The following is a 15,340-nucleotide window of genomic DNA, read 5'->3' as shown; positions in this document are numbered from 1 at the left end:
TGCAGTTCATGTTTTAAGGTCTGGATTCTTTCTTGCTGTTTGTAACTTAATTGGTAGGTCCCCAGATCAGTCCTCCCAGGAATTTGAGCTTGAAGAGGAAGCCAGCAGGCTGTGGGTGGGTAAGGGTGGTGTGGTTTCTGGCCTCCAAGGAAGAAGGTCCTCAAGGTCTTCCTTTACCTTAAGGTGTTTCAGCCATGGCCATTGTCTGTCTTGGTGAGTGTGGAACAAGAGAGGACAGTGGGGAAGGAGGATGAGATGAAGATGGGGTGTTTGGGGGGCACGTTTTGAGGTTTCCGGGTCCTGGAAGCACCAAGAATTACTGGCAGAGGGGGCAGATTGAGGAAACTTTAGTGGGGCCCGGATGAAGGAGTGGGGTAAGTCCCCGCCCACCCGGCGCTCGTGGGATGTAGTGCGCCTGCCCAGCGTCATGAGCTTTCTCATTGGCCATCGGCGTGGGGCGTGTGCCACGCGTTCTGGGTGCGGAGCAGCGTAGTTTGCGTCTAACGGTCTGGATTCTTTCTCGCTGTCTGAGACTCAATTGGTATGCTCCCAGATCAGTCCTCCCAGGAATTTGAGCGTGAAGAGGAAGCCAGCAGGCTTTGAGTGGATAGGGCTGGTGTGGTTCCTGGCCTCAGAAGAGGAAGGGCCTTAAGGTCACCATCTTTCTCCTCACAGGTGTCCTTGCTTCATGGCCCTTGTTACTGGGGTGGAACCCGGATAGGGGAGGGTGATGGGCTGGGGGGGAGGCGTTCAGATGAAGATGGGGTGAATCTTGGGCGCGTTATTTGAGGTATGTGGGCTCTGGAGGCCCAAGGACCTGCCGACAGAGGGCAGATTTGGAAATCCTGGGTGGGGCTTCTGGAAGCCCCGCCCACATGGCACAGTAGGACTCCATGCACATGCCCACTGCCATGCTCTTTCCCACTGGCCATTTGCATGGAGCATGTGCAATGTGTTCCGGGTATGGAGCTGTGTGGGTTGCATCCTGCTATCTGCATTCTTTCTTGCTGACTGAGACTCAATTGCTAGGTTTTCAGATTAGTCTTCCCAGGAATTTAAGTGAGTGTGAGGAGGGATGCAGCAGGCTTTGGGCAAGTAGGGATGACACCGTTCCTGGCCTGTGAGGAAGAAGGTCCTTGAGCGATTATCCTCTTCCTCTTCACAGGTATTGGGGCTGTCATGGCCCTTGATATATAGTGGGATGTGTACAGGGAATAATGGTGGGCTGCAGAGTGGAGGGGTTCAGATTAAGATGGGCTAGTCCTGGGGGCATGATTTGAGGTATTTGGGTCCCGGAGGCACAAGGAACTGTCGACAGAGGGCAAATTTGGGAATCTTAAGTGGGTCCCAGGCAAGGGGGTGGGGAAGCCCTTACCTGTGCTGCACATGTGGGACACAGTGTGCATTCCCAGGACTGCTGCACCTTCACCCGCAGGTGTGGGGTATGTGCAATGAATTCTGAGTGCTGAGCAGTGTGGGTCTTGTCTTACAATATGTATTCTTTTTTTTTGCTGTCTGAGACTCAACTGGTAGGTCTGCAGATAAGTTTTTCCAGCAGTTTAAGTGTGAGTGAGTGTGAGGAGGGAGCCAGTAGTTTTGAGGCAGGGGTCAGGGCAGTGTGGTTTCTGGCCCCTGAGGAGGAAAGTCATCTTTCTTCTCACAGGCTTCACAGCCACCCTGTGAAGGGCCCCATCAATGACCCTTGATGTGGTGGCAGGACAGGGGAGGAGGGTAAGCTAGGGAGAGATGGGGGTCAAATGAAGATGGCATGAGTCTTGGGGGCATTTTTTGAGATATTGGAGTCTTGGAGGCACAAGGAACTGCCAATAGGACCCACACAATGGAGTCCTCAGTGGGGCCCTGGGTAAGGGGCAAGTCTGGTAGTAAAGAAAGGCCCTAGAAATGGGGAATGTTGTGGAGTTGTAACTGCATCCCTAAGATTTGTAGTGTGCCAGGCGGAGTACCAGGAGAGGAGAGTGCCACATGTAGTCTTTATTGCAGGCACTCAACCCTGCAATTCTAGTGCAAAACTAGCTGTAGGCAATATATTAACAGTGAATGTAGTTAGGTGCTCCAATAAAACTTTATTGGAGGCATGGAAAGAAAGGGCTTAGTAAATCAGAGTGTGCCAGCAGTAGTAGTTACTCAAAGTCTTAATTCTCCTTTGGTAGTTTCTTTCTTTTTTTTCTTTTTTAAGTTTATTTATTTTGGGAGAGAGAGCGAGCACAAATGGGAGGGGCAGAGAGAGAGGTAGAGAAAGGATCTCAAGCAGGCTCCGTGCAACGTGGGGCTCAAACCCACAAACTTTGAGATCATGACTTGAGCTTGAGCAAAATCAAGAGTCAGAGCCTTAACCGATTGAGCCGCCCAGGTTCCCCTCCAGTGGTATTTTCTTAAATATCTCCAAGATGGTGAAACAAGTTGTAAAACCATACCCCTTCAGAAATATGTTCTTGTCTTTAACACATGCCTTATTTAATTTCTGTGTCTGCTTGGCCATGACATAAACAATTGCCTTTGCAAGCTGCCAGATTTGGTGTGATTGAAAAGTATGCACAATTAAATTACCTTTCGACTTACTTTGAACATATTTTCAATCTTGAAAAAAAAGCACATGTCACCATTTGGCCACAGAAGTGGTCATAACTATCCTCTCAAGTGCATTTTCTAAATCCCAGTATTCTGTTTTCAGTGTGAAATATGAGTTGGCAAATAAGGTCAACATTCAAGCCTAGAGCAAGACGAAATGATCAAAACTCTTTCCAGCTAGTTGGGCCTGTGGTTGTAAGTACTTGAACATTTGATGTTTTATATTAGTACAAATTTATTTTTGTGAAAGTGTTGAACTAATATAGATACACTGATAAGGGTTTTTCATGCTGATAAGGAGCATTTATCCAGGAGCATCACATTCTGGTATTTCTTGGATGAATGCTGTTATGTTCCCAGGAAATATATCTGATGACTTTCTTACACATTTTAACAACAGATTGCACACATCCATCCCAACATAGATTAAAATAGCTTCCAAAGCCCTTATGGGTAACTCTTTTCTTGGAGTAGCCTCTCTGTGGGAAGAGTAATTTTATTAAGAATAAGTATACTGAATAGTATTGGAGAAATGTCTTTAGATTTTTGTTGTTGTTGTCATTGAACTATTTTATAAATTCCTTTTTAGTGTGGCCTCCTCTCTACATTTAGCTGTGGACAGTCTGTTCTGTCAGTCTTTGGTGGATCTTTTTCTGGGTTATTTATACTTACTGGGTGTTATCTAGGTGTCTGTGTGGGACAAAGTGAGCTTAGAATCTTCCTACTCGCCATCTTCCCTGGAAGTGAAGTGCTTTTAGATTTACTTATGATCAAGTATATCTATGTATTCTGTATATTTATATTATTGACATGTATTAATAACACAACTTTTTATTTGTGTGCATCCATACACACACCCCTCGGCCCAGCAGCCCAGTATTGAACAACGTCAGCAAGAGGAGCCACCAACTGAGCTTCAGGATAGTATGCCTGATCAAGAGAAAAAAGATAAAGTAGCACCTGTGGTTCAAGGTGAAGGCAAAGGGAAGAAAAATACCTCGTGTATGTGTGTGTGTGATGTGCTTCATGTAGCTTGATATACTTGTAACAGAAGGGAGCGCCAAAATAGAAAGGAATCTCAAACACTGCTTGGAAATTAGCTGGAAAAGTGAAGAGAGTATATACTTTGCAGCTTAGGGCAATTCCTTACTATAGTAAATTTCCCCTATTTTATAAATGAGAAAATTGAGGCTCAAGGGTTGTGTTTATCAAAGAGCATTTGGCTAGAGGGAGGGAAGATGGCGGCGTAGGAGGACGCTGGGCTCACCGCGCGTCCTGCTGATCACTGAGATTCTACCTACACCTGCCTAAAGAACCCAGAAAACCGCCAGAGGATTAGCAGAACGGAGTCTCCAGAGCCAAGTGCAGACGAGAGGCCCACGGAAGAGGGTAGGAAGGGCGGCGAGGCGGTGCGCGCGCCACGGCCTGGCGGGAGGGAGCCGGGGCGGAGGGGCGGCTCGCCGGCCAAGCAGAGCCCCCGAGTCTGGCTGGCAAAAGCGGAGGGGCCTGACGGACTGTGTTCCGACAGCAAGCGCGACTTAGCGTCTGGGAGGTCATAAGTTAACAGCTCTGCTCAGAAAGCGGGAAGGCTGGAGGACAAAGGGAGGGAGAGCTGCTGAGCCCCTGGACGGCAGAGCTCATCTTGGCGGGGAACAAAGGCGCTCACCAGCGCCATCTCCCCCACCCATCCCCCAGCCAAAATCCCAAAGGGAACCAGTTCCTGCCAGGGAACTTGCTCGCTCCGCGCAAACACCCAACTCTGTGCTTCTGCGGAGCCAAACCTCCGGCAGCAGATCTGACTCCCTCCCGCTGCCACAGGGCCCCTCCTGAAGTGGATCACCTAAGGAGAAGCGAGCTAAGCCTGCCCCTCTTGCCCCCGTGCACCTTGCCTACCCACCCCAGCTAATATGCCAGATCCCCAGCACCACAAGCCTGGCAGTGTGCAAGTAGCCCAGACGGGCCACGCCACCCCACAGTGAATCCTGCCCCTAGGAGAGGGGAAGAGAAGGCACACACCAGTCTGACTGTGGCCCCAGCGGTAAGCTGGGGGCAGACATCAGGGCGGACTGCGGCCCCGCCCACCAACTCCAGTTATACACCACAGCACAGGGGAAGTGCCCTGCAGGTCCTCACCACTCCAGGGACTATCCAAAATGACCAAACGGAAGAATTCCCCTCAGAAGAATCTCCAGGAAATAACAACAGCTAATGAACTGATCAAAAAGGATTTAAATAATATAACAGAAAGTGAATTTAGTATAATAGTCATAAAATTAATCACTGGGCTTGAAAACAGTATACAGGACAGCAGAGAATCTCTTGCCACAGAGATCAAGGGACTAAGGAACAGTCACGAGGAGCTGAAAAGCGCTTTAAACGAAATGCAAAACAAAATGGAAACGACGACAGCTCGGATTGAAGAGGCAGAGGAGAGAATAGGTGAACTAGAAGATAAAGTTATGGAAAAAGAGGAAGCTGAGAGAAAGAGAGATAAAAAAATCCAGGTGTATGAGGGGAAAATTAGAGAACTAAGTGATACACTAAAAAGAAATAATATACGCATAATTGGTATCCCAGAGGAGGAAGAGAGAGGGAAAGGTGCTGAAGGGGTACTTGAAGAAATTATAGCTGAGAACTTCCCTGACCTGGGGAAGGAAAAAGGCATTGAAATCCAAGAGGCACAGAGAACTCCCTTCAGACGTAACTTGAATCGATCTTCTGCACGACATATCATAGTGAAACTGGCAAAATACAAGGATAAAGAGAAAATTCTGAAAGCGGCAAGGGATAAACGTGCCCTCACATATAAAGGGAGACCTATAAGACTCGTGACTGATCTCTCTTTTGAAACTTGGCAGGCCAGAAAGGCTTGGAACGAGATCTTCAGTGTGCTAAACAGAAAAAATATGCAGCCGAGAATCCTTTATCCAGCAAGTCTGTCATTTAGAATAGAAGGAGAGATAAAGGTCTTCCCAAACAAACAAAAACTTAAGGAATTTGTCACCACGAAACCAGCCCTACAAGAGATCCTAAGGGGGATCCTGTGAGACAAAGTACTAGAGACATCGCTACAAGCATAAAACATACAGACATCACAATGACTCTAAACCCGTATCTTTCTATAATAACACTGAATGTAAATGGATTAAATGCGCCAACCAAAAGACATAGGGTATCAGAATGGATAAAAAAACAAGACCCATCTAATTGCTGTCTACAAGAGACTCATTTTAGATCTGAGGACACCTTTAGATTGAGAGTGAGGGGATGGAGAACTATTTATCATGCTACTGGAAGCCAAAAGAAAGCTGGAGTAGCCATACTTCTATCAGACAAACTAGACTTTAAATTAAAGGCTGTAACAAGAGATGAAGAAGGGCATTATATAATAATTACAGGGTCTATCCATCAGGAAGAGCTAACAATTATAAATGTCTATGCGCCGAATACCGGAGCCCCCAATTATATAAAACAATTACTCATAAACATAAGCAACCTTATTGATAAGAATGTGGTCATTGCAGGGGACTTTAACACTCCACTTACAGAAATGGATAGATCATCTAGACACACGGTCAATAAAGAAACAAGGGCCCTGAATGATACATTGGATCAGATGGACTTGACAGATCTATTTAGAACTCTGCATCCCAAAGCAACACAATATACTTTCTTCTCGAGTGCACATGGAACATTCTCCAAGATAGATCATATACTGGGTCACAAAACAGCCCTTCATAAGTTTACAAGAATTGAAGTTATACCATGCATACTTTCAGACCACAATGCTATGAAGCTTGAAATCAACCACAGGAAAAAGTCTGGAAAACCTCCAAAAGCATGGAGGTTAAAGAACACCCTACTAACGAATGAGTGGGTCAACCAGGCAATTAGAGAAGAAATTAAAAAATATATGGAAACAAACAAAAATGAAAATACAACAATCCAAACGCTTTGGGACGCAGCGAAGGCAGTCCTGAGAGGAAAATACATTGCAATCCAGGCCTATCTCAAGAAACAAGAAAAATCCCAACTACAAAACCTAACAGCACACCTAAAGGAAATAGAAGCAGAACAGCAAAGGCAGCCTAAACCCAGCAGAAGAAGAGAAATAATAAAGATCAGAGCAGAAATAAACAATATAGAATCTAAAAAAACGGTAGAGCAGATCAACGAAACCAAGAGTTGGTTTTTTGAAAAAATAAACAAAATTGACAAACCTCTAGCCAGGCTTCTCAAAAAGAAAAGGGAGATGACCCAAATCGATAAAATCATGAATGAAAATGGAATTATTACAACCAATCCCTCAGAGATACAAACAGTTATCAGGGAATACTATGAAAAATTATATGCCAACAAATTGGACAACCTGGAAGAAATGGACAAATTCCTAAACACCCACACTCTTCCAAAACTCAATCAGGAGGAAATAGAAAGCTTGAACAGACCCATAACCAGCGAAGAAATTGAATCGGTTATCAAAAATCTCCCAACAAATAAGAGTCCAGGACCAGATGGCTTCCCAGGGGAGTTCTACCAGACGTTTAAAGCAGAGATAATACCTATCCTTCTCAAGCTATTCCAAGAAATAGAAAGGGAAGGAAAACTTCCAGACTCATTCTATGAAGCCAGTATTACTTTGATTCCTAAACCAGACAGAGACCCAGTAAAAAAAGAGAACTACAGGCCAATATCCCTGATGAATATGGATGCAAAAATTCTCAATAAGATACTAGCAAATCGAATTCAACGGCATATAAAAAGAATTATTCACCATGATCAAGTGGGATTCATTCCTGGGATGCAGGGCTGGTTCAACATTCGCAAATCAATCAACGTGATACATCACATTAACAAAAAAAAAAGAGAAGAACCATATGATCCTGTCAATCGATGCAGAAAAGGCCTTTGACAAAATCCAGCAACACTTCTTAATAAAAACCCTTGAGAAAGTTGGGATAGAAGGAACATACTTAAAGATCATAAAAGCCATTTATGAAAAGCCCACAGCTAACATCATCCTCAACGGGGAAAAACTGATAGCTTTTTCCCTGAGATCAGGAACACGACAGGGATGCCCACTCTCACCGCTGGTGTTTAACATAGTGCTGGAAGTTCTAGCATCAGCAATCAGACAACAAAAGGAAACCAAAGGCATCAAAATTGGCAAAGATGAAGTCAAGCTTTCGCTTTTTGCAGATGACATGATACTATACATGGAAAATCCGATAGACTCCACCAAAAGTCTGCTAGAACTGATACATGAATTCAGCAAAGTTGCAGGATACAAAATCAATGTACAGAAATCAGTTGCATTCTTATACACTAACAATGAAGCAACAGAAAGACAAATAAAGACACTGATCCCATTCACAATTGCACCAAGAAGCATAAAATACCTAGGAATAAATCTAACCAAAGATGTAAAAGATCTGTATGCTGAAAACTATAGAAAGCTTATGAAGGTAATTGAAGAAGATATAAAGAAATGGAAAGACATTCCCTGCTCATGGATTGGAAGAATAAATATTGTCAAAATGTCAATACTACCCAAAGCTATCTACACATTCAATGCAATCCCAATCAAAATTGCACCAGCATTCTTCTCGAAACTAGAACAAGCAATCCTAAAATTCATATGGAACCACAAAAGGCCCCGAATAGCCAAAGTAATTTTGAAGAAGAAGACCAAAGCAGGAGGCATCACAATCCCAGACTTTAGCCTCTACTACAAAGCTGTCATCATCAAGACAGCATGGTATTGGCACAAAACCAGACACATAGACCAATGGAATAGAATAGAAACCCCAGAACTAGACCCACAAACGTATGGCCAACTCATCTTTGACAAAGCAGGAAAGAACATCCAATGGAAAAAAGACAGTCTCTTTAACAAATGGTGCTGGGACAACTGGACAGCAACATGCAGAAGGTTGAAACTAGACCACTTTCTCACACCATTCACAAAAATAAACTCAAAATGGATAAAGGACCTGAATGTGAGACAGGAAACCATCAAAACCTTAGAGGAGAAAGCAGGAAAAGACCTCTCTGACCTCAGCCGTAGCAATCTCTTACTCGACACATCCCCAAAGGCAAGGGAATTAAAAGCAAAAGTGAATTACTGGGACCTTATGAAGATAAAAAGCTTCTGCACAGCAAAGGAAACAACCAACAAAACGAAAAGGCAACCAACGGAATGGGAAAAGATATTTGCAAATGACATATCGGACAAAGGGCTAGTATCCAAAATCTATAAAGAGCTCACCAAACTCCACACCTGAAAAACAAATAACCCAGTGGAGAAATGGGCAGAAAACATGAATAGACACTTCTCTAAAGAAGACATCCGGATGGCCAACAGGCACATGAAAAGATGTTCAACGTCACTCCTTATCAGGGAAATACAAATCAAAACCACACTCAGATATCACCTCACGCCAGTCAGAGTGGCCAAAATGAAGAAATCAGGAGACTATAGATGCTGGAGAGGATGTGGAGAAACGGGAACCCTCTTGCACTATTGGTGGGAATGCAAATTGGTGCAGCCGCTCTGGAAAGCAGTGTGGAGGTTCCTCAGAAAATTAAAAATAGACCTACCCTATGACCCAGCAATAGCACTGCTAGGAATTTACCCAAGGGATACAGGAGTACTGATGCATAGGGGCACTTGTACCCCAATGTTTATAGCAGCACTCTCAACAATAGCCAAATTATGGAAAGAGCCTAAATGTCCATCAACTGATGAATGGATAAAGAAATTGTGGTTTATATACACAATGGAATACTACATGGCAATGAGAAAGAATGAAATATGGCCTTTGTAGCAACGTGGATGGAACTGGAGAGTGTGATGCTAAGTGCAATAAGCCCTACAGAGAAAGACAGATACCATATGTGTTCACTCTTATGTGGATCCTGAGAAACATAACAGAAACCCATGGGGGAGGGGAAGGGAAAAAAAAAAAAAAAGAGGTTAGAGTGGGAGAGAGCCAAAGCATAAGAGACTGTTAAAAACTGAGAACAAACTGAGGGTTGATGGGGGGTGGGAGGGAGGGGAGGGTGGGTGATGGGTATTGAGGAGGGCACCTTTTGGGATGAGCACTGGGTGTTGTATGGAAACCAATTTGACAGTAAATTTCATATATTAAAAAAATAAATAAATTAAAAAAACAAAACAAAGAGCATTTGGCTATTGAAAACAAAATTTGTATTTAAAAATTTTTTAATGTTTATTTTTGACAGAGAGAGAGAGAGAGAGAGAGAGACAGAGAGAATGAGTGGGGGAGGGGCAGAGAGAGAGGGAGACACAGAATCTAAAGCAGGTTCCAGGCTCTGAGCTGTCAGCACAGAGCCCGATGCGGGGCTGAATTCACAGGCCCCAAGATCATGACCTGAGCCAAAGTCGGACGCTCAACCGACTGAGCAACCCAGGCGCCCCAGGAAATTTGTATTTTTTAAAGTGGCTTTTAAAAGGAGGTTTTTAATCCTTCTGTGGTTAGAAAAACCAAGAGATTAATTATACTGAGATTAACATGAGACATATGGATTGCTCCCAGATATATAGTATTCTTAGTATATAGTATTTTGAAGTAAAGCATTTATATAATTCAGGCCATTTTTAAGGGTTCTAGAACATGACTGATAACAACGTCCATTCATTTCTTTCCACCCTACTTCCTTTATTCTTACTGTAAGACAGTATACTTATTGTCATTCACAGATAATTTTGCTCTTATTTTTTGTCCTTTGTTGTGCATGGGATTAATTTATGGAACATTATACATAGGGCCTTTGGACCTAAATATAACTTGTTTATTTTAACCAAGTAAGTTTTTGGTTACCCCAAGAGAGGATGGGTGTCACTTCTATAAAATTTGTCGTAGCTCTGCAAATACACTCAGATAATTCTTGAGAAAGTTACATTTTAATTGTAATTTAAATTCTACCCATGGTGTAAACTTCAGATTTCATAGAGCTGTAAGATGGGGTATTTTATGTTATGCATTTTAAAACCAGAATTAAAAATAAAGTAGCTAGTGGGGTGCCAGGGTGGCTGAGTTAGTTAAGCATCCGACTCTTGATCTCAGCTCAGGTCTTGATCTCAGGGTTGTGTGTTGAAGCCCCACATTGGGCTCTGTGCTAGGACTGAAGTCTACTTAAAAAAAAAAAAAAACCCAGTGTCTTCCTGGAGTACAATAGGACGATGTCATATATTCTTTATAGTTCCAAACCACAAAATTTACAGAAAAGTTACAAGAACAGTACAATTACACACACACACACACACACACACACACACACACACACAATTTCCCCAGTTGTCCTGATAATCTCTTTTATATATATATTTTTTTATCCAGAGTCCAGTCCAGGATCATGCATTTACATTTAGTTTCTTTTAATCTGGAATAGTTCCACACATTTCTGAAAAGGACAGACCAGTTGGTTTGCAGAATGTTTATCAGTTTTGGGCTTTGTTTTAAGACTTTTTTTTCACTCAACTTGTGCCATGTAACATGCTGAGTATTGAGAGGCATTATTTCAGCCTTGAACTCACACTGTAGTCATAGAGACTCAAGTCACTGGCAAGTACAATCACAAGTGCAGTACAGATCAGTACAAAGGGGACACCTGAGTAGTCTCAGGGCACTCTTGAAAAAGGAAGAGGGTAATAAAACCCTGCTTTCCTAGTTTCTGGTAATAGACACCTGAAATAATGCTCTTGTAATTCTTTTTTTAATTTTAATTTTATTTTTATTAAAAAAAGTTATGTTTATTTTTTTTTGAGAGAGAGACACACACAGGCATGAGCAGGGGAGGGGCAGAGAGAGAGGGAGACATAGAATCTGAAGCAGGCTCCAGGCTCTGAACTGTTAGCACAGGGCCTGACGCAGGGCTTGAACCCACAAGCCATGAGATCATGACCTTAGCTGAAGTCAGATGCTTAACCAACTGAGCCACCCAGGCACCCTGCTCTAATTCTTAACCACATTTGTTACCTCACTAGCCTAAGGCTTTTGTTTCATAACGCTGAGGGAATGAATATTATTTCCTTATTCATATCTCATGTTTTACTTCTTAAATTGATTACCTTTTTATTTCCAGAGGCCCCATACTCTTCAGATTGTATAAATCTTACACCTTTTATTTTCAAGGGCCTTCCCTGGAACCTGATCAACAGGAACTGGTTCTTCCCAAGACTGGTCGTGAGTGTGGAGACGGTCCTGATGTCAGAGGGAAGAGACTTGCAAATCTAGGGTCCCTTAAAATGCCCGAAGCAGGTATGTGATACATTAAGCATGCAAATTATAGGGTGTCTGTTTTCTGCAATGTTATATTTTTAATAACACAGACGTAACATTATTGCTACTTCCAGTAACAGAGTTCACATACAAAAATGATTTGAAATGTAGTTCAAACCTTGAATGGCAGACTTACAGACTATCAGGCATAGAAACAAATTGGGTCAAAGCCATATTAAATTACAAGACAGGAAAACAGGGGTGCCTGGGTGGCTTAGTCGGTTGGGTGTCCAATTCTTGATTTTGGTTCAGGTCGTGATCCCAGCACCATGTCGGGCTCTGTGCTGAGCATGGAGCCTGTTTGAGATTCTCTCTCCCCCTCTCCCCCTCTACCCCACTCCCTCTTTCTCAAATAAAAAAAAGAAAAAGTTTCTTACTTTTGAGTTTAAGTCCTTTAGCAAACAGCTAATGATTTTCAGATAATTTTAGAGATATCCACTTTTAACAGATATGTAACACATTTGTAACACACATCAATTTGTATGAAATATGCGGAGGCCCTGAAATAGGTTCTAATACCAGCTATAACATAATTTGTGTGACTCTGGATAAATCCCTTAACCTCTGACCCCATCTTTGCTCTTAGGAAAATAGTGGATTCAAATCATATATGTAAAAATCATTTTCAGTTCTGATTTTGTGTGCCCTGGTTTTGTAGGTTAGAATACAAAGATAATTTGTTTTGTGTGATTTATCATAAATCACCAAACCCTCACCTGAGTCAGATTACAATATCTGAACTGAGGGTTCAACGCTACTAAGGAAATGAACAAACACTGTTTGATGTTTGTTTTTGTACAGAGTCCTGAATGCCTATCCTCAGATTCTGTCAAATTTGCAATTCTCTGGCTCTTAAAGGACAATTGTATTTTAAATCTTCCCCCAGATGAAGCCTCAAATGGCTGAATAAAATGTCAAGAGACCATATAGTTTCTAGTTTCTGTGGCTGATCAGGTAGAGAGAATGTATGTAGTCAGTGATGCCCAAGGCACATGTAAGATACCTGTGCCTAGCACAATCCTCATCCTCACTGTCAGTCTTCATGAACTACTGTTTCCACTAAAATGTGGACACCATGATCTAATCACCTCTAACCATGTCAAATGTGGCATGAAAAATTCCCCCCCTGAGATATCAGTTGGTAAGATTTGAAGTTCAAAGATTATAACTGAAGTCCTTCCTGAATAATAACTTCAAAATGTTGACCTGAGCCGACATTGGACGCTCAACCGACTGAGCCAACTAGGCACCTTTAATTAGAGGAACTTCTGAATTTAAAGCTTGATATTTAGGGAAGAAATGAACTTGCATTAGTCTTCTAAATATTTTCACTCTACATTCCTGGTCCATTCCACTAGATGATGTACACTAAACAAGTTTTTGACTGCTCTTGGGAGCTTACTGAACATGGCTAATGTGTACCTGTGGGATGTACAATAGCTCTAAATACATGTTATTAAAAAGGGTAAAGATAATAATATAAGCATGTAATATAAAACAAAATAATTAAAAAGACAACAAAATAAAGCTAAGGGTAAAGGAGAGATTCTTAATAAAAGGCCGGTATGAATCATCAGGCAAAAGAAAAATAATCCAACTAACAGATAGATTGCTCTTTTAGAAAATACTTATGAATAGGGACACCTGGGTGGCTCTGTTGGTTGAGCGTCTGACTTCAGTTCAGGTCATGATCTCACAGTTTGTGGGTTTGAGCACCGTGTCAGGCTCTGTGCTGACAGCTCAGTGCCTGGAGCCTGCTTCAGGTTCTGTGTCTCCCTCTCTTTCTCTGCTCCTCCCCTGCTCTCTCTCTCTCTCTCTCTCTCTCAAAAGTAAACATTAAAAAATTTTTAAAAACAAATACGAATAGAAGATCCACTAGTTTATATAATTTTGAAGAAAATAGACAAAAGGCAAGTATAAAGAATATGAACAAGACACTAACAGATACTGAATGTATTCTATAATTATATAATGTATATGTATATTTGTATGTATATATATGTATAATGTATATGTATGTACATACATATTGTATGTATGTATAATGCATATTTGGCTTTCCGAGTTTCTTTTTCTTCGCCACCCTTCTCCTTTCCCCTCCCTTTTTGGCCAAACTGAGAAATGGTACTGTTTCTCCTTCACAATTTGATGTTACCTTTGATGGTAATGACTTAAAACTGGTGTGAGCATATAATTTATTGCTCAAACTGGCACACTTTTAGCATCTAAAGAGGCACTATTCGTAATTACAGCAGGAGCATAGGTGAAAACAGGGACAGATGGTCACCCTACTTAAAACAACCACATATGGGCTAAAGTAGGTTGAAGTAGTTTTGCACTTTTCCACTAAAGAGTCAAAACAAATACAATGCTAGCCTTTCTATTTATTTCACTTATGCAATTCCAAGCGTGACATTACTATTTCAGATATCCTATATTCTGAGTATTTTCTCAAGTCAAAACATTTAAATGATACCTTTTTAAAAGTGTCTTTTGTTTCTTAGGTTTTTCATTGATTGGTTGGATTCTTACTAACAGTATAAGAAATTTTTGCTTGCTATTTAAAACTACCTCTGAGTAAATGCATTGGGTTTAATCCATTCTGAACTTGAACTGTCCCTTTGTTTCTTTGTACCACTAGAAAGTGTCATTTGCATGCCTTTAGTGTTGTCTAAATAAAGTTCTGCTAAGTAATGTTCTCAACTGTTCTGTTTCTCTTAAAGGTGAAGGGCAATCACAGGTTTAAACAAAGACAAGTTGAAACCATGCAGACTGCTTTTGTGTTGGAAGTTTGCCTGTTAAACTTCTCTCAATAAAGTTTTGCCATCTTGTCCAAAGAAGTTTTGCACATCTATTGTTAAATTTATTCCTAGGAATGTGATGCTATTGAAAATTGTGCTTTTTTTGGAAATTTTATATTTTTAAAATTTATTTCTTAAATTTCAGCATAATTAACATATGGCATTATATTAGTTTCAGGTGTATGATATAGTAATTCAACACTGTGGAGAACAGTATGGAGGTTCCTCAAAAAATAAAAAATAGGGGCGCCTGGGTGGCTTGGTCGGTTGGGCGTCCAACTTCGGCTCAGGTCATGATCTCACGGTCCGTGAGTTCGAGCCCCGCGTCGGACTCTGTGCTGACAGCTCAGAGCCTGGAGCCTATTTCAGATTCTGTGTCTCCCTCTCTCTCTGCCCCTCCCCTGTTCATGCTCTGTCTCTCTCTGTCTCAAAAATAAATAAACGTTAAAAAAAATTAAAAAGAAATAAAAAATAGAATTACCTTAAGATCCAGTGAATTCTACTGGGTATTTGCCCAAAGAAAATGAGACATTAATTTTTGTATATCGCTTTTTCTTTTCTTTTCTTTTCTTTTTTATTTTAGAGAGAGAGGGGAGAGAGTGCGAGTGGGGGAAAGGAGAAGGGTCAGAGAGAGAGAGAGAATTT

General features: G+C 41.7%; 1 protein-coding gene across 1 annotated transcript; it reads left to right on the top strand.

The window, feature by feature from the left end:
- The first annotated feature begins 993 nt into the window (after window positions 1-993).
- GAGE10 (G antigen 10) lies at window positions 994-14,728 on the top strand. The gene is made up of 5 exons (XM_019417520.2): window positions 994-1,165; window positions 2,693-2,784; window positions 3,462-3,561; window positions 11,748-11,873; window positions 14,618-14,728. The coding sequence occupies exons 2-5, from the start codon at window positions 2,701-2,703 to the stop codon at window positions 14,638-14,640; spliced, it is 333 nt and encodes a 110-aa protein (XP_019273065.1). The 5' UTR covers window positions 994-1,165; window positions 2,693-2,700; the 3' UTR covers window positions 14,641-14,728.
- Window positions 14,729-15,340: the final 612 nt, after the last annotated feature.

This window comes from Panthera pardus, unplaced genomic scaffold (assembly GCF_024362965.1).
Source record: "Panthera pardus isolate Hobbes unplaced genomic scaffold, ASM2436296v1 HiC_scaffold_27, whole genome shotgun sequence".
In the NCBI taxonomy this organism is placed as follows: Eukaryota; Metazoa; Chordata; class Mammalia; order Carnivora; family Felidae; genus Panthera; species Panthera pardus.
Note: the sequence above shows the minus strand (reverse complement) of the source record. Positions and strands in the feature narration are given on the sequence as shown.